The sequence below is a fragment of the Oncorhynchus clarkii genome, chromosome 17 (genome assembly GCF_045791955.1).
Source record: "Oncorhynchus clarkii lewisi isolate Uvic-CL-2024 chromosome 17, UVic_Ocla_1.0, whole genome shotgun sequence".
Classification (NCBI taxonomy): domain Eukaryota; kingdom Metazoa; phylum Chordata; class Actinopteri; order Salmoniformes; family Salmonidae; genus Oncorhynchus; species Oncorhynchus clarkii.
In genome coordinates, this window is record NC_092163.1 from 85,609,945 (window position 1) to 85,631,207 (window position 21,263).

Sequence of the window (21,263 nt, forward strand, 5' to 3'; positions counted from 1 at the left end):
TGGCTGGGTTTGCTGTTTTGATGGAGTGGGTGGGTTAATCCGGTCCGTGGAGTTTCTGGAGGGGGACAAAGCACGGAGTCAGGGTCCAGGAATGGATAGCTTCTGTTGTGGTGAAGGAAGTTGGTGTTCTTTGAGTTCCACGCAGAGTCTAAGTGCTCATAAAGGTGGTCCGGTACTGGTGCCCTCTGGTCCTATGTGGGGGACCGTCCTCTGGGGTGTCCACGTTCTATCTCTCCATCCTATGGTGTGGTGAGCGGTGGTGGTATTCTGTTTGAAGAGGTGACCTGTTTGGTAGGTTTGAGGCATGTCCTTCTCGAGGGGCTAGGTGTCTAGAAGGTCCTGGATTCCCATCATGTTGGATTGGCTGTGGGTTTGGTTGCCTGCTGGGGATGTCATCCAATGGTTCTGTCCAGCAATCCCATGAATGATGGTGTTGACTGGGAAGAGTATGTGGAGATAGACGGTTGTGGAGTTATAACCTGTTCCTGCTGATTATCATTCCATACCACCCAGGTCTGGGTATGGGATGGAGATGAAAATGCAGAGGCCACCTTAACACTCTGCCTCTGCTCTGTTCCCTCAATCACCCTGGTCAGGGTATGATGTGGGGGAAGGTTAGGAGGGTTTGTGTTGCCCAAAAGGAGCCCTTCCCTATGTCAACCTTATGAGGGTATGACCGGGTCTCTGGGTCCTCTGGTATGGTGGGGGTTTGGCCGCTTTTTTAGAAGGGTTTCTTTGTTCTCGGTTCCGGTTGGTCTTGGGTTTGTGAGGCCGGGTTGTCCTGTGTGGTCGGGGTTGTAGTGGTGGGAGCCTGTTGTGCCATTTGTTGAAGCCTGAAAAAGAGACGTTATGTTAGGCGAAGTCGACGTTCCTACAATGAGACTAGGTTGCCAGTCGAAACTTTTTTCGGCTGGCCCCTCTGAGCGTCTCTTCTTAAAAGGTGTAGAGGGTCTAAGTGATTATCTATGCCCCGTCGAAATTTTTGGGCCCGGTTTGTAGGTGGAGTAGGGGGTCTGGGTTGCCATCAGAGTGCCCGGGGTCCTTGTTGTCTCGTAGATCATCCGTTGTAGTGTGTCCCTGTGTAAAACTCAAAATAAGGGTAAGAGAAAAGTACAAATGAAAATAGGTAGCCAAAAGGAGATACCCCCGAAGTCCGTGTGGAATCTGCCTTCCTTACAGCATCACAGCGGATCTAGGGGTAGCCCAGCCACGACGCGTTTCTGCCTTACTCGGCTTCATCAGGTGGCAGGGAGGAGAAAAGAAAGGTGCAAAAATAGGTGCACTTGGTCGTAGTACGGTAAAAAAGGCCGTATTTTGGACCAGGGAAAATGGGGTGTGTGTGTGGGTATATGTGTAGTTGAGGCTCGACGGTCTTGGAGGTCTATGAAGGTCCGTTGAAAAAAGGCCAAAAAGGGCGTTGATTCTCTGGGAGGTGGGTTCCGTGATGTAGGAGTACCTAGATTAGGGGAGGAATCGCAAGGATTTAAAAGCGGCTCGGAGTGGTCTAGATTCAGGGTGTAGCATGAAGCTATTTAGGGGCCTTTTGTTCCAAAGGGAGTAGAAGGATATTCATGGGGAGTGTGGAGTACCAGCTGGTGGCTTGGTCCAGGTGAGGTGTATCCATGGTGTAGCATGGAGCTGGGGTCTGGTCTTTCAGTTGGAGTAGTCATCTTGGGTGCAGTTCTTTGGTAGAGGTCCAGCTTGTGTCTTCTCCAGGTGAAGTGTCTTCAAAAGATGTTCAGGCAGAATGGTACTGAGGCTGAGGGAAGCTCCTCTTTTATAGGAAATGAGGGGGGTGTGGTTTTGCCAGGTGTCGAATCCGATTGGTGCATGAGGTGTGCATGCGGTGTTCATGTGAGAGAAACGGCCGTGGCTTGTCCAATGAGATCGCTTGGCTTTTGGGGAGAGGCGTCTAGTAGTCTGTTATGTGATGGAAAGGCCTCCGTCGTTGATTCCAATGGGGAATTTGTATAGGAGAAGTAGACACTTTGCTTTTGGGGTGCTGTTTGGGTTGTGGGTGTCCGAGAGGTGCCAGGTGAATTTTAAGTAAGACTAGAAGTCCTAGGGGTCAAGAGGAGCCATACGTGGAGTTCCTGTGATTTGTAGAAGTATGATAGATCCTCCTGTAAAAAGTGTGTGTTTGACCTTTGTGTCACCATTGACTTGTGTGTTAGCGTTGGGAGCGGTCTGCTCTGGTAGGGGGTTTGGGGCTGGGAATACCCGAAGGTGAGGTTCTGTGGGTCCAGGAAAGGTAGAGGATAGAGTGGACATCTGTGGGTTCCTGTAGAATTTTTAGTTGGGGTTCTAGGTGACCCATAGGTCTGGTTATAGGTCTTTGAATGTGGTTGAGTTATTTTTTCCTCCGATTTTTGTGGAGTCACGTTTACTCATATGTAATAAGGTGCGATGTGCAGGGAAGAGTAGTAGCCGTGGTTCTTTGGTCTTTTTGTGGTATTATAGGGCTTGAACTTTGTTTCTTAATTGGGGGATAGTTGCAGGTAGTGTTACTAGGGGGGTGTTACTAGGGGGGTGATACTTCCCTGGGGGGGGGGTCCAGTGTTGAATATGGGTGTTTACTTGTGTGAGAGAGGTTTTTGATCCAGATGGGTGGTTTTTTAGGTGGTTCCTTTTTTGGTTGTCCCATGTATGTACCTGTGATGTACAGTTGACAGGCATTCCTGGTTGAGGCTTGTAGTGTGGGTGGGTCTCCTATGGGTGGGGGTCTTACCTGGGTTTTTGGTGTGTTTGTGTATGGTGCAGAGGTGTGAGTGGGGTGGACCTATTTTATAATTTTGTTTCTTTTTGCTCCTAAGTTGGAAATACGTTCGTCAGGGTTTCTGTGGGAGGGTAGGAGTCTGTTTCCACTGTGTCAGGGTGATGATGTTTTGTTCTTTGGTGAAAAAAGAAGGGTGGATGTTGCCTCTTAGTTGAAAAAAAATAGAGGAGGTGATGTATATCTGAAGGTCAGGGGCTGGTTGTAGAGTTCTTGGTCTTTTGATGAGTTCTTGGTCTTTTGATGAAAAAATCTTGGTTGAGAAGGCTTGGAGTAGGTGGGTCTTGATTTCTTCATCGTTCTAGTTGTTTCTCAGGAGTAGAAGTGTGTGTTGGTGGAGGTCTCAGGAGTGATGTCCTTCAGAGGTTTGTAAGAGCTATTTTAGGTTGTATTAAATCTAATGATTATTTTTAACCTGTTCACCATCAAACCATTTCACAGAGAGGTATACTGGGTGTAGAATCAACACCCCTAGAAAAGGCCTGATTTGAGATGATCCCGGTTAATTTAAAGGGATAAAAATTTCCTTGGCTTGCTGCGTCCAGACCCCCCGTCAGGCAATGCAGCGGTGACTGGCAAGTGTTTGGTTGTCTAGTTTTGAGTCGGTTGATCCACTTCCATCTCTGACACGTGGAAGCCGAAGGGGGGGAAGGGAGGGGTGTGCACTCCACACATGTGCGCGCGGTCCGGGTGGGTCCGGGCGCGGCCGGCCAAAGTAGTAGGCCCCATGGTTGCCCACTTGTAGATTAACCCGTTGGTTGGGTTAAAAGACTGTCTGTCAGTAGGTTTTAGGTTTAGGTATAGTTTTAAGAGTGGTTAAGGTTAGGGTTAAGGTTAGGGTAAGGTATAGTTTTTTAGAATGGTTAAGGTTAGGTTTAGGTAAGGGTTAGGGTTAAGGTTAGGGTTAGGGTTAGGGTTAGGGTTTAGGGTTAGGGTTAGGGTTAGGTAAGGGTTTTTTAGAGTGGTTAAGGTTAGAGTTAGGTTTAGGGTTAAGGCTAGGTATAGTATTTCAGAATGGTTTAGGTAAGTCTGTCAACTCAACTTAGGATCAGGCAAAACCCTTGAGTTGCGTACCTTATGCAGGTCCGGTCCTCGGTTGGTTGCCATGTGTCCATGTCGAGTGGTATGGTCATGATGTCTTGGTCCGCTATGTCAACGGAAGTGGAAAGCATAGTGCAACTTAGGAGTTTACTCTCTTTCGGATCCTTCTTTTTTTTAGCTCCATGTTGTCTATGTATTTACTTCAGTGTTCGTCAGTCTTTGGTCCTGGATGTTTTCAATCATGTGTGTAATTAGGAGTTATTCCCTTCCAGGATCCTAATTCCAAATTAACCCATGTCTAGTCAAATCCAGCTGGTCTGTATGGGTATACTCGGCGTAGGATCAGGCAAAACCATCGAGTTGCGTACCTTGTGCAGGTCCGGACCTCAGTCGGTTGCCATGTGTCCCTGTCAAGTGGTCAGTCTTTAAACTACCCTTGGAGTTTCGTCCTGTGTTTCGGTAGGTGCATGGAGGGTTTAGGAACCGGCAAACCTTCTCTGGCTTACGTATGAAACGTCCGGCAGTAGTAGAAGTTAATTGGGTGTTTCTATCCCCACCATCTCAGTCGTAAGTGATTCAGTGGTTTTGGGTGATAGTGACCAGTGAAGTTACTCCCTTCCAGGATCGTAACGTTTCCAGAGGTATATCCTCCCTAGACAGTGAATTTGTTCGTAGTCCAGGTCAAACAAGTGGATCGGTTGTCCAGGCTAAGTACGGCGGGGTAAGGGATCCTCCCAGGGGAATTATTCCGTGGGATCCAATTCTCCGCCAGACATTATCTGGGCACCCCAGGGATTACACGGCCAATGCGAGTCCTCCAGCCGCAGCGCCTGACCCAAAAGCCCCTCTTTTCGAGGACTTAACTGCCCCAACCCGCTAGGACCACCCATGCGCTACTGGACATACTGCCAATCCAATTCTAAACTGGGGTAGATAGTCGTCCAGCGCGTTACGTGAGTCTCCCGTGTGTAAAGGGGCTGGGAGGGTTGAGCCGATTGGTCTGCCAACAGAACCCCGAGAGGTCCCGAAGGAGTCCGGTCTATCCATATCCTCCTGTCTTCTTGCTTGGTGTATGGAAGGGCCTAATTGCTTAGGGTGTAATCGCTGCGGGGGAGTCGCCAAGGTCGGGGTCCCCAGAGTAGTTGGAGAAAAAAGGTTCTCGTCCGTTGGGGGTGCTGGTGGGTGTCTCCAAAAAATATTTTAGAAGGATGGTAGGTGGGTGAAGGTTTTTTTTGTTTAAATTTGGTCTATTTGTGTTCTATTTTATTGTTTCTTTCCGTCAAGGGTCCATGGTCATGGTAACCCTTACTTCCAGAAAGAAAAAAGAAAAAAGAAAAAATCATATTTTATTTTTTTTATTTATTTATTTATTTTTTTTTTTTTTGAGAGTCCGTGGTCACGGTAACTCTATAGTGTTTAGTAAAGTGGCTCAAGGAAAGTATTATTGAGAGTCCATGGTCATGGTAACTCTATGGTGCTATTGGAAGTCTGTTTTTGTGGTCTTAATGACCCCCTGTCTTTTGTATGGGATGTGGGGTGTGTAAGGTGCAGGTGCAGTGTATGTCCAGATGTTCCTCCGCTGTACTGGAAGCCTCAGTGGTGGTCCAGCCCGTGGTAGTGGTGTTGGTCCTGGAGGGTTATTTTTGGGAGGTCCATCCTAGGTTCGTGAGTCTCGGTTGTATTTTTTGAGTTCTTCGTTTATTTTTGGAAGTGGCTGTTGATTAAGGAATCCTTAAGATTTTTGTTCCTTCTGAATGCCAGGATGGGGGTGTGGAGAGGGAGTAGTTTTTTGGATTTGAGACATCATTTTTTGGGGGGATGCGAGTAGCCACTCGGAAGCTGGGTGAGTTGTATGGTGGGGGTAGGCCATCAGGTATGGTGGGGTTGATCCGCTTCTAGGGAGAGTTCTTTTGACATCGGTTCCCGTGGGAAGTGGTGTTGGTCCTCGAGGGGTTTGGGAGGTCCGTCCGTGGGTCCCGGTGAGATTCTTTGGTTCCTTTGTTGTGGTCTTTGGGAGGCCAGGATCGGTGTGTGAAGAGGGAGTAGTTATTTTGGCCGTAGTCTCTTCTGGATGTGGGTCACCACCCGGTAGCTTGGTGAGTTGTATGGTGGAAGTGGGCCATCGGGTGTGGTAGGGTTGGGCCTCTATCTTGGGAGAGTTCCTTTAACATTGGTTCTTGTGGGTCTTGGGTTGGTGAGACCAGGTTGTCCCGTTTTTTTTCAGAGTGGTAGTGGTTAGGGTCTGGTGTTCCAAACGGTTTCTTATATTTTGCTGTGGTATTGTTCCACCTGTGGAGGCATTAACCCTGCGGTACTGGATCGGTGAGGGCTTCGCCTTTCGCTGTGTTTTGCTGCTGGATGGAGCAGGTGGGTTGATCCGGTCCGTGTGGTTTCTGGAGGGGGACAGAGCACGGGGTCAGGGTCCACAAATCGATGGCTACTGTTGGGTTGTAGGAAGTTTATGGTGTTTTTGGATTTTCCTGCAGCGTCTTTAGTGTTTGTAAAGGTGGTTTGGTTTTTGGGGCCCTCTGGTCCTGTGTGGGGGATCGTCCTCTGGGGTGTCCACGTCCTATCTCTCCACTGGATTGGTGAGAGCTTCGCCTTTTGGCTGGGTTTGCTGTTTTGATGGAGTGGGTGGGTTAATCCGGTCCGTGGAGTTTCTGGAGGGGGACAAAGCACGGAGTCAGGGTCCAGGAATGGATAGCTTCTGTTGTGGTGAAGGAAGTTGGTGTTCTTTGAGTTCCACGCAGAGTCTAAGTGCTCATAAAGGTGGTCCGGTACTGGTGCCCTCTGGTCCTATGTGGGGGACCGTCCTCTGGGGTGTCCACGTTCTATCTCTCCATCCTATGGTGTGGTGAGCGGTGGTGGTATTCTGTTTGAAGAGGTGACCTGTTTGGTAGGTTTGAGGCATGTCCTTCTCGAGGGGCTAGGTGTCTAGAAGGTCCTGGATTCCCATCATGTTGGATTGGCTGTGGGTTTGGTTGCCTGCTGGGGATGTCATCCAATGGTTCTGTCCAGCAATCCCATGAATGATGGTGTTGACTGGGAAGAGTATGTGGAGATAGACGGTTGTGGAGTTATAACCTGTTCCTGCTGATTATCATTCCATACCACCCAGGTCTGGGTATGGGATGGAGATGAAAATGCAGAGGCCACCTTAACACTCTGCCTCTGCTCTGTTCCCTCAATCACCCTGGTCAGGGTATGATGTGGGGGAAGGTTAGGAGGGTTTGTGTTGCCCAAAAGGAGCCCTTCCCTATGTCAACCTTATGAGGGTATGACCGGGTCTCTGGGTCCTCTGGTATGGTGGGGGTTTGGCCGCTTTTTTAGAAGGGTTTCTTTGTTCTCGGTTCCGGTTGGTCTTGGGTTTGTGAGGCCGGGTTGTCCTGTGTGGTCGGGGTTGTAGTGGTGGGAGCCTGTTGTGCCATTTGTTGAAGCTTGAAAAAGAGACGTTATGTTAGGCGAAGTCGACGTTCCTACAATGAGACTAGGTTGCCAGTCGAAACTTTTTTCGGCTGGCCCCTCTGAGCGTCTCTTCTTAAAAGGTGTAGAGGGTCTAAGTGATTATCTATGCCCCGTCGAAATTTTTGGGCCCGGTTTGTAGGTGGAGTAGGGGGTCTGGGTTGCCATCAGAGTGCCCGGGGTCCTTGTTGTCTCGTAGATCATCCGTTGTAGTGTGTCCCTGTGTAAAACTCAAAATAAGGGTAAGAGAAAAGTACAAATGAAAATAGGTAGCCAAAAGGAGATACCCCCGAAGTCCGTGTGGAATCTGCCTTCCTTACAGCATCACAGCGGATCTAGGGGTAGCCCAGCCACGACGCGTTTCTGCCTTACTCGGCTTCATCAGGTGGCAGGGAGGAGAAAAGAAAGGTGCAAAAATAGGTGCACTTGGTCGTAGTACGGTAAAAAAGGCCGTATTTTGGACCAGGGAAAATGGGGTGTGTGTGTGGGTATATGTGTAGTTGAGGCTCGACGGTCTTGGAGGTCTATGAAGGTCCGTTGAAAAAAGGCCAAAAAGGGCGTTGATTCTCTGGGAGGTGGGTTCCGTGATGTAGGAGTACCTAGATTAGGGGAGGAATCGCAAGGATTTAAAAGCGGCTCGGAGTGGTCTAGATTCAGGGTGTAGCATGAAGCTATTTAGGGGCCTTTTGTTCCAAAGGGAGTAGAAGGATATTCATGGGGAGTGTGGAGTACCAGCTGGTGGCTTGGTCCAGGTGAGGTGTATCCATGGTGTAGCATGGAGCTGGGGTCTGGTCTTTCAGTTGGAGTAGTCATCTTGGGTGCAGTTCTTTGGTAGAGGTCCAGCTTGTGTCTTCTCCAGGTGAAGTGTCTTCAAAAGATGTTCAGGCAGAATGGTACTGAGGCTGAGGGAAGCTCCTCTTTTATAGGAAATGAGGGGGGTGTGGTTTTGCCAGGTGTCGAATCCGATTGGTGCATGAGGTGTGCATGCGGTGTTCATGTGAGAGAAACGGCCGTGGCTTGTCCAATGAGATCGCTTGGCTTTTGGGGAGAGGCGTCTAGTAGTCTGTTATGTGATGGAAAGGCCTCCGTCGTTGATTCCAATGGGGAATTTGTATAGGAGAAGTAGACACTTTGCTTTTGGGGTGCTGTTTGGGTTGTGGGTGTCCGAGAGGTGCCAGGTGAATTTTAAGTAAGACTAGAAGTCCTAGGGGTCAAGAGGAGCCATACGTGGAGTTCCTGTGATTTGTAGAAGTATGATAGATCCTCCTGTAAAAAGTGTGTGTTTGACCTTTGTGTCACCATTGACTTGTGTGTTAGCGTTGGGAGCGGTCTGCTCTGGTAGGGGGTTTGGGGCTGGGAATACCCGAAGGTGAGGTTCTGTGGGTCCAGGAAAGGTAGAGGATAGAGTGGACATCTGTGGGTTCCTGTAGAATTTTTAGTTGGGGTTCTAGGTGACCCATAGGTCTGGTTATAGGTCTTTGAATGTGGTTGAGTTATTTTTTCCTCCGATTTTTGTGGAGTCACGTTTACTCATATGTAATAAGGTGCGATGTGCAGGGAAGAGTAGTAGCCGTGGTTCTTTGGTCTTTTTGTGGTATTATAGGGCTTGAACTTTGTTTCTTAATTGGGGGATAGTTGCAGGTAGTGTTACTAGGGGGGTGTTCCTTTTTCCTCGGATCGAGAATGGTGTTGTTTATATCTTTTTAGTTGGTGCCTATTTAGCGGAGTTTTAGCTTTGATCGCGTTCCTGTCCACTTGGGTTCCCGGATATGCGGTAGATTTGGCCGTTTTGCTGTGTTCAAGTCCACTTGGAGTATGGGATGTACGGGTAAAAACTTAAAACAACATAAAAACTTTTTATGCTGTTTCCAGTGATGTGTGTCCTCCGGAGTTGATGCAACCTGTCCTGTGGGGGATACTTCCCTGGGGGGGGGGTCCAGTGTTGAATATGGGTGTTTACTTGTGTGAGAGAGGTTTTTGATCCAGATGGGTGGTTTTTTAGGTGGTTCCTTTTTTGGTTGTCCCATGTATGTACCTGTGATGTACAGTTGACAGGCATTCCTGGTTGAGGCTTGTAGTGTGGGTGGGTCTCCTATGGGTGGGGGTCTTACCTGGGTTTTTGGTGTGTTTGTGTATGGTGCAGAGGTGTGAGTGGGGTGGACCTATTTTATAATTTTGTTTCTTTTTGCTCCTAAGTTGGAAATACGTTCGTCAGGGTTTCTGTGGGAGGGTAGGAGTCTGTTTCCACTGTGTCAGGGTGATGATGTTTTGTTCTTTGGTGAAAAAAGAAGGGTGGATGTTGCCTCTTAGTTGAAAAAAAATAGAGGAGGTGATGTATATCTGAAGGTCAGGGGCTGGTTGTAGAGTTCTTGGTCTTTTGATGAGTTCTTGGTCTTTTGATGAAAAAATCTTGGTTGAGAAGGCTTGGAGTAGGTGGGTCTTGATTTCTTCATCGTTCTAGTTGTTTCTCAGGAGTAGAAGTGTGTGTTGGTGGAGGTCTCAGGAGTGATGTCCTTCAGAGGTTTGTAAGAGCTATTTTAGGTTGTATTAAATCTAATGATTATTTTTAACCTGTTCACCATCAAACCATTTCACAGAGAGGTATACTGGGTGTAGAATCAACACCCCTAGAAAAGGCCTGATTTGAGATGATCCCGGTTAATTTAAAGGGATAAAAATTTCCTTGGCTTGCTGCGTCCAGACCCCCCGTCAGGCAATGCAGCGGTGACTGGCAAGTGTTTGGTTGTCTAGTTTTGAGTCGGTTGATCCACTTCCATCTCTGACACGTGGAAGCCGAAGGGGGGGAAGGGAGGGGTGTGCACTCCACACATGTGCGCGCGGTCCGGGTGGGTCCGGGCGCGGCCGGCCAAAGTAGTAGGCCCCATGGTTGCCCACTTGTAGATTAACCCGTTGGTTGGGTTAAAAGACTGTCTGTCAGTAGGTTTTAGGTTTAGGTATAGTTTTAAGAGTGGTTAAGGTTAGGGTTAAGGTTAGGGTAAGGTATAGTTTTTTAGAATGGTTAAGGTTAGGTTTAGGTAAGGGTTAGGGTTAAGGTTAGGGTTAGGGTTAGGGTTAGGGTTTAGGGTTAGGGTTAGGGTTAGGTAAGGGTTTTTTAGAGTGGTTAAGGTTAGAGTTAGGTTTAGGGTTAAGGCTAGGTATAGTATTTCAGAATGGTTTAGGTAAGTCTGTCAACTCAACTTAGGATCAGGCAAAACCCTTGAGTTGCGTACCTTATGCAGGTCCGGTCCTCGGTTGGTTGCCATGTGTCCATGTCGAGTGGTATGGTCATGATGTCTTGGTCCGCTATGTCAACGGAAGTGGAAAGCATAGTGCAACTTAGGAGTTTACTCTCTTTCGGATCCTTCTTTTTTTTAGCTCCATGTTGTCTATGTATTTACTTCAGTGTTCGTCAGTCTTTGGTCCTGGATGTTTTCAATCATGTGTGTAATTAGGAGTTATTCCCTTCCAGGATCCTAATTCCAAATTAACCCATGTCTAGTCAAATCCAGCTGGTCTGTATGGGTATACTCGGCGTAGGATCAGGCAAAACCATCGAGTTGCGTACCTTGTGCAGGTCCGGACCTCAGTCGGTTGCCATGTGTCCCTGTCAAGTGGTCAGTCTTTAAACTACCCTTGGAGTTTCGTCCTGTGTTTCGGTAGGTGCATGGAGGGTTTAGGAACCGGCAAACCTTCTCTGGCTTACGTATGAAACGTCCGGCAGTAGTAGAAGTTAATTGGGTGTTTCTATCCCCACCATCTCAGTCGTAAGTGATTCAGTGGTTTTGGGTGATAGTGACCAGTGAAGTTACTCCCTTCCAGGATCGTAACGTTTCCAGAGGTATATCCTCCCTAGACAGTGAATTTGTTCGTAGTCCAGGTCAAACAAGTGGATCGGTTGTCCAGGCTAAGTACGGCGGGGTAAGGGATCCTCCCAGGGGAATTATTCCGTGGGATCCAATTCTCCGCCAGACATTATCTGGGCACCCCAGGGATTACACGGCCAATGCGAGTCCTCCAGCCGCAGCGCCTGACCCAAAAGCCCCTCTTTTCGAGGACTTAACTGCCCCAACCCGCTAGGACCACCCATGCGCTACTGGACATACTGCCAATCCAATTCTAAACTGGGGTAGATAGTCGTCCAGCGCGTTACGTGAGTCTCCCGTGTGTAAAGGGGCTGGGAGGGTTGAGCCGATTGGTCTGCCAACAGAACCCCGAGAGGTCCCGAAGGAGTCCGGTCTATCCATATCCTCCTGTCTTCTTGCTTGGTGTATGGAAGGGCCTAATTGCTTAGGGTGTAATCGCTGCGGGGGAGTCGCCAAGGTCGGGGTCCCCAGAGTAGTTGGAGAAAAAAGGTTCTCGTCCGTTGGGGGTGCTGGTGGGTGTCTCCAAAAAATATTTTAGAAGGATGGTAGGTGGGTGAAGGTTTTTTTTGTTTAAATTTGGTCTATTTGTGTTCTATTTTATTGTTTCTTTCCGTCAAGGGTCCATGGTCATGGTAACCCTTACTTCCAGAAAGAAAAAAGAAAAAAGAAAAAATCATATTTTATTTTATTTTATTTTTATTTTTTTATTTTTTTTTTGAGAGTCCGTGGTCACGGTAACTCTATAGTGTTTAGTAAAGTGGCTCAAGGAAAGTATTATTGAGAGTCCATGGTCATGGTAACTCTATGGTGCTAGTAAAGTAGCTACAGGAAAGTTATATTGAGAGTCCATGGTCATGGTAACTCTATGGTGCTATTGGAAGTCTGTTTTTGTGGTCTTAATGACCCCCTGTCTTTTGTATGGGATGTGGGGTGTGTAAGGTGCAGGTGCAGTGTATGTCCAGATGTTCCTCCGCTGTACTGGAAGCCTCAGTGGTGGTCCAGCCCGTGGTAGTGGTGTTGGTCCTTGAGGGTTATTTTTGGGAGGTCCATCCTAGGTTCGTGAGTCTCGGTTGTATTTTTTGAGTTCTTCGTTTATTTTTGGAAGTGGCTGTTGATTAAGGAATCCTTAAGATTTTTGTTCCTTCTGAATGCCAGGATGGGGGTGTGGAGAGGGAGTAGTTTTTTGGATTTGAGACATCATTTTTTGGGGGGATGCGAGTAGCCACTCGGAAGCTGGGTGAGTTGTATGGTGGGGGTAGGCCATCAGGTATGGTGGGGTTGATCCGCTTCTAGGGAGAGTTCTTTTGACATCGGTTCCCGTGGGAAGTGGTGTTGGTCCTCGAGGGGTTTGGGAGGTCCGTCCGTGGGTCCCGGTGAGATTCTTTGGTTCCTTTGTTGTGGTCTTTGGGAGGCCAGGATCGGTGTGTGAAGAGGGAGTAGTTATTTTGGCCGTAGTCTCTTCTGGATGTGGGTCACCACCCGGTAGCTTGGTGAGTTGTATGGTGGAAGTGGGCCATCGGGTGTGGTAGGGTTGGGCCTCTATCTTGGGAGAGTTCCTTTAACATTGGTTCTTGTGGGTCTTGGGTTGGTGAGACCAGGTTGTCCCGTTTTTTTTCAGAGTGGTAGTGGTTAGGGTCTGGTGTTCCAAACGGTTTCTTATATTTTGCTGTGGTATTGTTCCACCTGTGGAGGCATTAACCCTGCGGTACTGGATCGGTGAGGGCTTCGCCTTTCGCTGTGTTTTGCTGCTGGATGGAGCAGGTGGGTTGATCCGGTCCGTGTGGTTTCTGGAGGGGGACAGAGCACGGGGTCAGGGTCCACAAATCGATGGCTACTGTTGGGTTGTAGGAAGTTTATGGTGTTTTTGGATTTTCCTGCAGCGTCTTTAGTGTTTGTAAAGGTGGTTTGGTTTTTGGGGCCCTCTGGTCCTGTGTGGGGGATCGTCCTCTGGGGTGTCCACGTCCTATCTCTCCACTGGATTGGTGAGAGCTTCGCCTTTTGGCTGGGTTTGCTGTTTTGATGGAGTGGGTGGGTTAATCCGGTCCGTGGAGTTTCTGGAGGGGGACAAAGCACGGAGTCAGGGTCCAGGAATGGATAGCTTCTGTTGTGGTGAAGGAAGTTGGTGTTCTTTGAGTTCCACGCAGAGTCTAAGTGCTCATAAAGGTGGTCCGGTACTGGTGCCCTCTGGTCCTATGTGGGGGACCGTCCTCTGGGGTGTCCACGTTCTATCTCTCCATCCTATGGTGTGGTGAGCGGTGGTGGTATTCTGTTTGAAGAGGTGACCTGTTTGGTAGGTTTGAGGCATGTCCTTCTCGAGGGGCTAGGTGTCTAGAAGGTCCTGGATTCCCATCATGTTGGATTGGCTGTGGGTTTGGTTGCCTGCTGGGGATGTCATCCAATGGTTCTGTCCAGCAATCCCATGAATGATGGTGTTGACTGGGAAGAGTATGTGGAGATAGACGGTTGTGGAGTTATAACCTGTTCCTGCTGATTATCATTCCATACCACCCAGGTCTGGGTATGGGATGGAGATGAAAATGCAGAGGCCACCTTAACACTCTGCCTCTGCTCTGTTCCCTCAATCACCCTGGTCAGGGTATGATGTGGGGGAAGGTTAGGAGGGTTTGTGTTGCCCAAAAGGAGCCCTTCCCTATGTCAACCTTATGAGGGTATGACCGGGTCTCTGGGTCCTCTGGTATGGTGGGGGTTTGGCCGCTTTTTTAGAAGGGTTTCTTTGTTCTCGGTTCCGGTTGGTCTTGGGTTTGTGAGGCCGGGTTGTCCTGTGTGGTCGGGGTTGTAGTGGTGGGAGCCTGTTGTGCCATTTGTTGAAGCCTGAAAAAGAGACGTTATGTTAGGCGAAGTCGACGTTCCTACAATGAGACTAGGTTGCCAGTCGAAACTTTTTTCGGCTGGCCCCTCTGAGCGTCTCTTCTTAAAAGGTGTAGAGGGTCTAAGTGATTATCTATGCCCCGTCGAAATTTTTGGGCCCGGTTTGTAGGTGGAGTAGGGGGTCTGGGTTGCCATCAGAGTGCCCGGGGTCCTTGTTGTCTCGTAGATCATCCGTTGTAGTGTGTCCCTGTGTAAAACTCAAAATAAGGGTAAGAGAAAAGTACAAATGAAAATAGGTAGCCAAAAGGAGATACCCCCGAAGTCCGTGTGGAATCTGCCTTCCTTACAGCATCACAGCGGATCTAGGGGTAGCCCAGCCACGACGCGTTTCTGCCTTACTCGGCTTCATCAGGTGGCAGGGAGGAGAAAAGAAAGGTGCAAAAATAGGTGCACTTGGTCGTAGTACGGTAAAAAAGGCCGTATTTTGGACCAGGGAAAATGGGGTGTGTGTGTGGGTATATGTGTAGTTGAGGCTCGACGGTCTTGGAGGTCTATGAAGGTCCGTTGAAAAAAGGCCAAAAAGGGCGTTGATTCTCTGGGAGGTGGGTTCCGTGATGTAGGAGTACCTAGATTAGGGGAGGAATCGCAAGGATTTAAAAGCGGCTCGGAGTGGTCTAGATTCAGGGTGTAGCATGAAGCTATTTAGGGGCCTTTTGTTCCAAAGGGAGTAGAAGGATATTCATGGGGAGTGTGGAGTACCAGCTGGTGGCTTGGTCCAGGTGAGGTGTATCCATGGTGTAGCATGGAGCTGGGGTCTGGTCTTTCAGTTGGAGTAGTCATCTTGGGTGCAGTTCTTTGGTAGAGGTCCAGCTTGTGTCTTCTCCAGGTGAAGTGTCTTCAAAAGATGTTCAGGCAGAATGGTACTGAGGCTGAGGGAAGCTCCTCTTTTATAGGAAATGAGGGGGGTGTGGTTTTGCCAGGTGTCGAATCCGATTGGTGCATGAGGTGTGCATGCGGTGTTCATGTGAGAGAAACGGCCGTGGCTTGTCCAATGAGATCGCTTGGCTTTTGGGGAGAGGCGTCTAGTAGTCTGTTATGTGATGGAAAGGCCTCCGTCGTTGATTCCAATGGGGAATTTGTATAGGAGAAGTAGACACTTTGCTTTTGGGGTGCTGTTTGGGTTGTGGGTGTCCGAGAGGTGCCAGGTGAATTTTAAGTAAGACTAGAAGTCCTAGGGGTCAAGAGGAGCCATACGTGGAGTTCCTGTGATTTGTAGAAGTATGATAGATCCTCCTGTAAAAAGTGTGTGTTTGACCTTTGTGTCACCATTGACTTGTGTGTTAGCGTTGGGAGCGGTCTGCTCTGGTAGGGGGTTTGGGGCTGGGAATACCCGAAGGTGAGGTTCTGTGGGTCCAGGAAAGGTAGAGGATAGAGTGGACATCTGTGGGTTCCTGTAGAATTTTTAGTTGGGGTTCTAGGTGACCCATAGGTCTGGTTATAGGTCTTTGAATGTGGTTGAGTTATTTTTTCCTCCGATTTTTGTGGAGTCACGTTTACTCATATGTAATAAGGTGCGATGTGCAGGGAAGAGTAGTAGCCGTGGTTCTTTGGTCTTTTTGTGGTATTATAGGGCTTGAACTTTGTTTCTTAATTGGGGGATAGTTGCAGGTAGTGTTACTAGGGGGGTGTTACTAGGGGGGTGATACTTCCCTGGGGGGGGGGTCCAGTGTTGAATATGGGTGTTTACTTGTGTGAGAGAGGTTTTTGATCCAGATGGGTGGTTTTTTAGGTGGTTCCTTTTTTGGTTGTCCCATGTATGTACCTGTGATGTACAGTTGACAGGCATTCCTGGTTGAGGCTTGTAGTGTGGGTGGGTCTCCTATGGGTGGGGGTCTTACCTGGGTTTTTGGTGTGTTTGTGTATGGTGCAGAGGTGTGAGTGGGGTGGACCTATTTTATAATTTTGTTTCTTTTTGCTCCTAAGTTGGAAATACGTTCGTCAGGGTTTCTGTGGGAGGGTAGGAGTCTGTTTCCACTGTGTCAGGGTGATGATGTTTTGTTCTTTGGTGAAAAAAGAAGGGTGGATGTTGCCTCTTAGTTGAAAAAAAATAGAGGAGGTGATGTATATCTGAAGGTCAGGGGCTGGTTGTAGAGTTCTTGGTCTTTTGATGAGTTCTTGGTCTTTTGATGAAAAAATCTTGGTTGAGAAGGCTTGGAGTAGGTGGGTCTTGATTTCTTCATCGTTCTAGTTGTTTCTCAGGAGTAGAAGTGTGTGTTGGTGGAGGTCTCAGGAGTGATGTCCTTCAGAGGTTTGTAAGAGCTATTTTAGGTTGTATTAAATCTAATGATTATTTTTAACCTGTTCACCATCAAACCATTTCACAGAGAGGTATACTGGGTGTAGAATCAACACCCCTAGAAAAGGCCTGATTTGAGATGATCCCGGTTAATTTAAAGGGATAAAAATTTCCTTGGCTTGCTGCGTCCAGACCCCCCGTCAGGCAATGCAGCGGTGACTGGCAAGTGTTTGGTTGTCTAGTTTTGAGTCGGTTGATCCACTTCCATCTCTGACACGTGGAAGCCGAAGGGGGGGAAGGGAGGGGTGTGCACTCCACACATGTGCGCGCGGTCCGGGTGGGTCCGGGCGCGGCCGGCCAAAGTAGTAGGCCCCATGGTTGCCCACTTGTAGATTAACCCGTTGGTTGGGTTAAAAGACTGTCTGTCAGTAGGTTTTAGGTTTAGGTATAGTTTTAAGAGTGGTTAAGGTTAGGGTTAAGGTTAGGGTAAGGTATAGTTTTTTAGAATGGTTAAGGTTAGGTTTAGGTAAGGGTTAGGGTTAAGGTTAGGGTTAGGGTTAGGGTTAGGGTTTAGGGTTAGGGTTAGGGTTAGGTAAGGGTTTTTTAGAGTGGTTAAGGTTAGAGTTAGGTTTAGGGTTAAGGCTAGGTATAGTATTTCAGAATGGTTTAGGTAAGTCTGTCAACTCAACTTAGGATCAGGCAAAACCCTTGAGTTGCGTACCTTATGCAGGTCCGGTCCTCGGTTGGTTGCCATGTGTCCATGTCGAGTGGTATGGTCATGATGTCTTGGTCCGCTATGTCAACGGAAGTGGAAAGCATAGTGCAACTTAGGAGTTTACTCTCTTTCGGATCCTTCTTTTTTTTAGCTCCATGTTGTCTATGTATTTACTTCAGTGTTCGTCAGTCTTTGGTCCTGGATGTTTTCAATCATGTGTGTAATTAGGAGTTATTCCCTTCCAGGATCCTAATTCCAAATTAACCCATGTCTAGTCAAATCCAGCTGGTCTGTATGGGTATACTCGGCGTAGGATCAGGCAAAACCATCGAGTTGCGTACCTTGTGCAGGTCCGGACCTCAGTCGGTTGCCATGTGTCCCTGTCAAGTGGTCAGTCTTTAAACTACCCTTGGAGTTTCGTCCTGTGTTTCGGTAGGTGCATGGAGGGTTTAGGAACCGGCAAACCTTCTCTGGCTTACGTATGAAACGTCCGGCAGTAGTAGAAGTTAATTGGGTGTTTCTATCCCCACCATCTCAGTCGTAAGTGATTCAGTGGTTTTGGGTGATAGTGACCAGTGAAGTTACTCCCTTCCAGGATCGTAACGTTTCCAGAGGTATATCCTCCCTAGACAGTGAATTTGTTCGTAGTCCAGGTCAAACAAGTGGATCGGTTGTCCAGGCTAAGTACGGCGGGGTAAGGGATCCTCCCAGGGGAATTATTCCGTGGGATCCAATTCTCCGCCAGACATTATCTGGGCACCCCAGGGATTACACGGCCAATGCGAGTCCTCCAGCCGCAGCGCCTGACCCAAAAGCCCCTCTTTTCGAGGACTTAACTGCCCCAACCCGCTAGGACCACCCATGCGCTACTGGACATACTGCCAATCCAATTCTAAACTGGGGTAGATAGTCGTCCAGCGCGTTACGTGAGTCTCCCGTGTGTAAAGGGGCTGGGAGGGTTGAGCCGATTGGTCTGCCAACAGAACCCCGAGAGGTCCCGAAGGAGTCCGGTCTATCCATATCCTCCTGTCTTCTTGCTTGGTGTATGGAAGGGCCTAATTGCTTAGGGTGTAATCGCTGCGGGGGAGTCGCCAAGGTCGGGGTCCCCAGAGTAGTTGGAGAAAAAAGGTTCTCGTCCGTTGGGGGTGCTGGTGGGTGTCTCCAAAAAATATTTTAGAAGGATGGTAGGTGGGTGAAGGTTTTTTTTGTTTAAATTTGGTCTATTTGTGTTCTATTTTATTGTTTCTTTCCGTCAAGGGTCCATGGTCATGGTAACCCTTACTTCCAGAAAGAAAAAAGAAAAAAGAAAAAATCATTTTTTTTTTTTTTTTTTTTTTTTTTTTTTTTTTGAGAGTCCGTGGTCACGGTAACTCTATAGTGTTTAGTAAAGTGGCTCAAGGAAAGTATTATTGAGAGTCCATGGTCATGGTAACTCTATGGTGCTAGTAAAGTAGCTACAGGAAAGTTATATTGAGAGTCCATGGTCATGGTAACTCTATGGTGCTATTGGAAGTCTGTTTTTGTGGTCTTAATGACCCCCTGTCTTTTGTATGGGATGTGGGGTGTGTAAGGTGCAGGTGCAGTGTATGTCCAGATGTTCCTCCGCTGTACTGGAAGCCTCAGTGGTGGTCCAGCCCGTGGTAGTGGTGTTGGTCCTGGAGGGTTATTTTTGGGAGGTCCATCCTAGGTTCGTGAGTCTCGGTTGTATTTTTTGAGTTCTTCGTTTATTTTTGGAAGTGGCTGTTGATTAAGGAATCCTTAAGATTTTTGTTCCTTCTGAATGCCAGGATGGGGGTGTGGAGAGGGAGTAGTTTTTTGGATTTGAGACATCATTTTTTGGGGGGATGCGAGTAGCCACTCGGAAGCTGGGTGAGTTGTATGGTGGGGGTAGGCCATCAGGTATGGTGGGGTTGATCCGCTTCTAGGGAGAGTTCTTTTGACATCGGTTCCCGTGGGAAGTGGTGTTGGTCCTCGAGGGGTTTGGGAGGTCCGTCCGTGGGTCCCGGTGAGATTCTTTGGTTCCTTTGTTGTGGTCTTTGGGAGGCCAGGATCGGTGTGTGAAGAGGGAGTAGTTATTTTGGCCGTAGTCTCTTCTGGATGTGGGTCACCACCCGGTAGCTTGGTGAGTTGTATGGTGGAAGTGGGCCATCGGGTGTGGTAGGGTTGGGCCTCTATCTTGGGAGAGTTCCTTTAACATTGGTTCTTGTGGGTCTTGGGTTGGTGAGACCAGGTTGTCCCGTTTTTTTTCAGAGTGGTAGTGGTTAGGGTCTGGTGTTCCAAACGGTTTCTTATATTTTGCTGTGGTATTGTTCCACCTGTGGAGGCATTAACCCTGCGGTACTGGATCGGTGAGGGCTTCGCCTTTCGCTGTGTTTTGCTGCTGGATGGAGCAGGTGGGTTGATCCGGTCCGTGTGGTTTCTGGAGGGGGACAGAGCACGGGGTCAGGGTCCACAAATCGATGGCTACTGTTGGGTTGTAGGAAGTTTATGGTGTTTTTGGATTTTCCTGCAGCGTCTTTAGTGTTTGTAAAGGTGGTTTGGTTTTTGGGGCCCTCTGGTCCTGTGTGGGGGATCGTCCTCTGGGGTGTCCACGTCCTATCTCTCCACTGGATTGGTGAGAGCTTCGCCTTTTGGCTGGGTTTGCTGTTTTGATGGAGTGGGTGGGTTAATCCGGTCCGTGGAGTTTCTGGAGGGGGACAAAGCACGGAGTCAGGGTCCAGGAATGGATAGCTTCTGTTGTGGTGAAGGAAGTTGGTGTTCTTTGAGTTCCACGCAGAGTCTAAGTGCTCATAAAGGTGGTCCGGTACTGGTGCCCTCTGGTCCTATGTGGGGGACCGTCCTCTGGGGTGTCCACGTTCTATCTCTCCATCCTATGGTGTGGTGAGCGGTGGTGGTATTCTGTTTGAAGAGGTGACCTGTTTGGTAGGTTTGAGGCATGTCCTTCTCGAGGGGCTAGGTGTCTAGAAGGTCCTGGATTCCCATCATGTTGGATTGGCTGTGGGTTTGGTTGCCTGCTGGGGATGTCATCCAATGGTTCTGTCCAGCAATCCCATGAATGATGGTGTTGACTGGGAAGAGTATGTGGAGATAGACGGTTGTGGAGTTATAACCTGTTCCTGCTGATTATCATTCCATACCACCCAGGTCTGGGTATGGGATGGAGATGAAAATGCAGAGGCCACCTTAACACTCTGCCTCTGCTCTGTTCCCTCAATCACCCTGGTCAGGGTATGATGTGGGGGAAGGTTAGGAGGGTTTGTGTTGCCCAAAAGGAGCCCTTCCCTATGTCAACCTTATGAGGGTATGACCGGGTCTCTGGGTCCTCTGGTATGGTGGGGGTTTGGCCGCTTTTTTAGAAGGGTTTCTTTGTTCTCGGTTCCGGTTGGTCTTGGGTTTGTGAGGCCGGGTTGTCCTGTGTGGTCGGGGTTGTAGTGGTGGGAGCCTGTTGTGCCATTTGTTGAAGCTTGAAAAAGAGACGTTATGTTAGGCGAAGTCGACGTTCCTACAATGAGACTAGGTTGCCAGTCGAAACTTTTTTCGGCTGGCCCCTCTGAGCGTCTCTTCTTAAAAGGTGTAGAGGGTCTAAGTGATTATCTATGCCCCGTCGAAATTTTTGGGCCCGGTTTGTAGGTGGAGTAGGGGGTCTGGGTTGCCATCAGAGTGCCCGGGGTCCTTGTTGTCTCGTAGATCATCCGTTGTAGTGTGTCCCTGTGTAAAACTCAAAATAAGGGTAAGAGAAAAGTACAAATGAAAATAGGTAGCCAAAAGGAGATACCCCCGAAGTCCGTGTGGAATCTGCCTTCCTTACAGCATCACAGCGGATCTAGGGGTAGCCCAGCCACGACGCGTTTCTGCCTTACTCGGCTTCATCAGGTGGCAGGGAGGAGAAAAGAAAGGTGCAAAAATAGGTGCACTTGGTCGTAGTACGGTAAAAAAGGCCGTATTTTGGACCAGGGAAAATGGGGTGTGTGTGTGGGTATATGTGTAGTTGAGGCTCGACGGTCTTGGAGGTCTATGAAGGTCCGTTGAAAAAAGGCCAAAAAGGGCGTTGATTCTCTGGGAGGTGGGTTCCGTGATGTAGGAGTACCTAGATTAGGGGAGGAATCGCAAGGATTTAAAAGCGGCTCGGAGTGGTCTAGATTCAGGGTGTAGCATGAAGCTATTTAGGGGCCTTTTGTTCCAAAGGGAGTAGAAGGATATTCATGGGGAGTGTGGAGTACCAGCTGGTGGCTTGGTCCAGGTGAGGTGTATCCATGGTGTAGCATGGAGCTGGGGTCTGGTCTT

At 48.6% G+C, this 21,263-nt stretch overlaps 1 protein-coding gene across 1 annotated transcript in view; it reads right to left on the minus strand.

The window, feature by feature from the left end:
* The window catches only part of LOC139369530 (variant surface antigen E-like), a 58,491-nt gene that overhangs the window by 8,333 nt on the left and 28,895 nt on the right, over window positions 1–21,263 (minus strand). Inside the window, exons 6-8 of the mRNA XM_071108772.1 lie at window positions 19,321–19,398; window positions 12,849–12,926; window positions 6,130–6,207 (exon numbers count right to left, since the gene is read on the minus strand). Of these exons, the coding sequence (XP_070964873.1) occupies window positions 6,130–6,207; window positions 12,849–12,926; window positions 19,321–19,398 (234 nt within the window). The remainder of the gene's footprint in view (window positions 1–6,129; window positions 6,208–12,848; window positions 12,927–19,320; window positions 19,399–21,263) is intronic.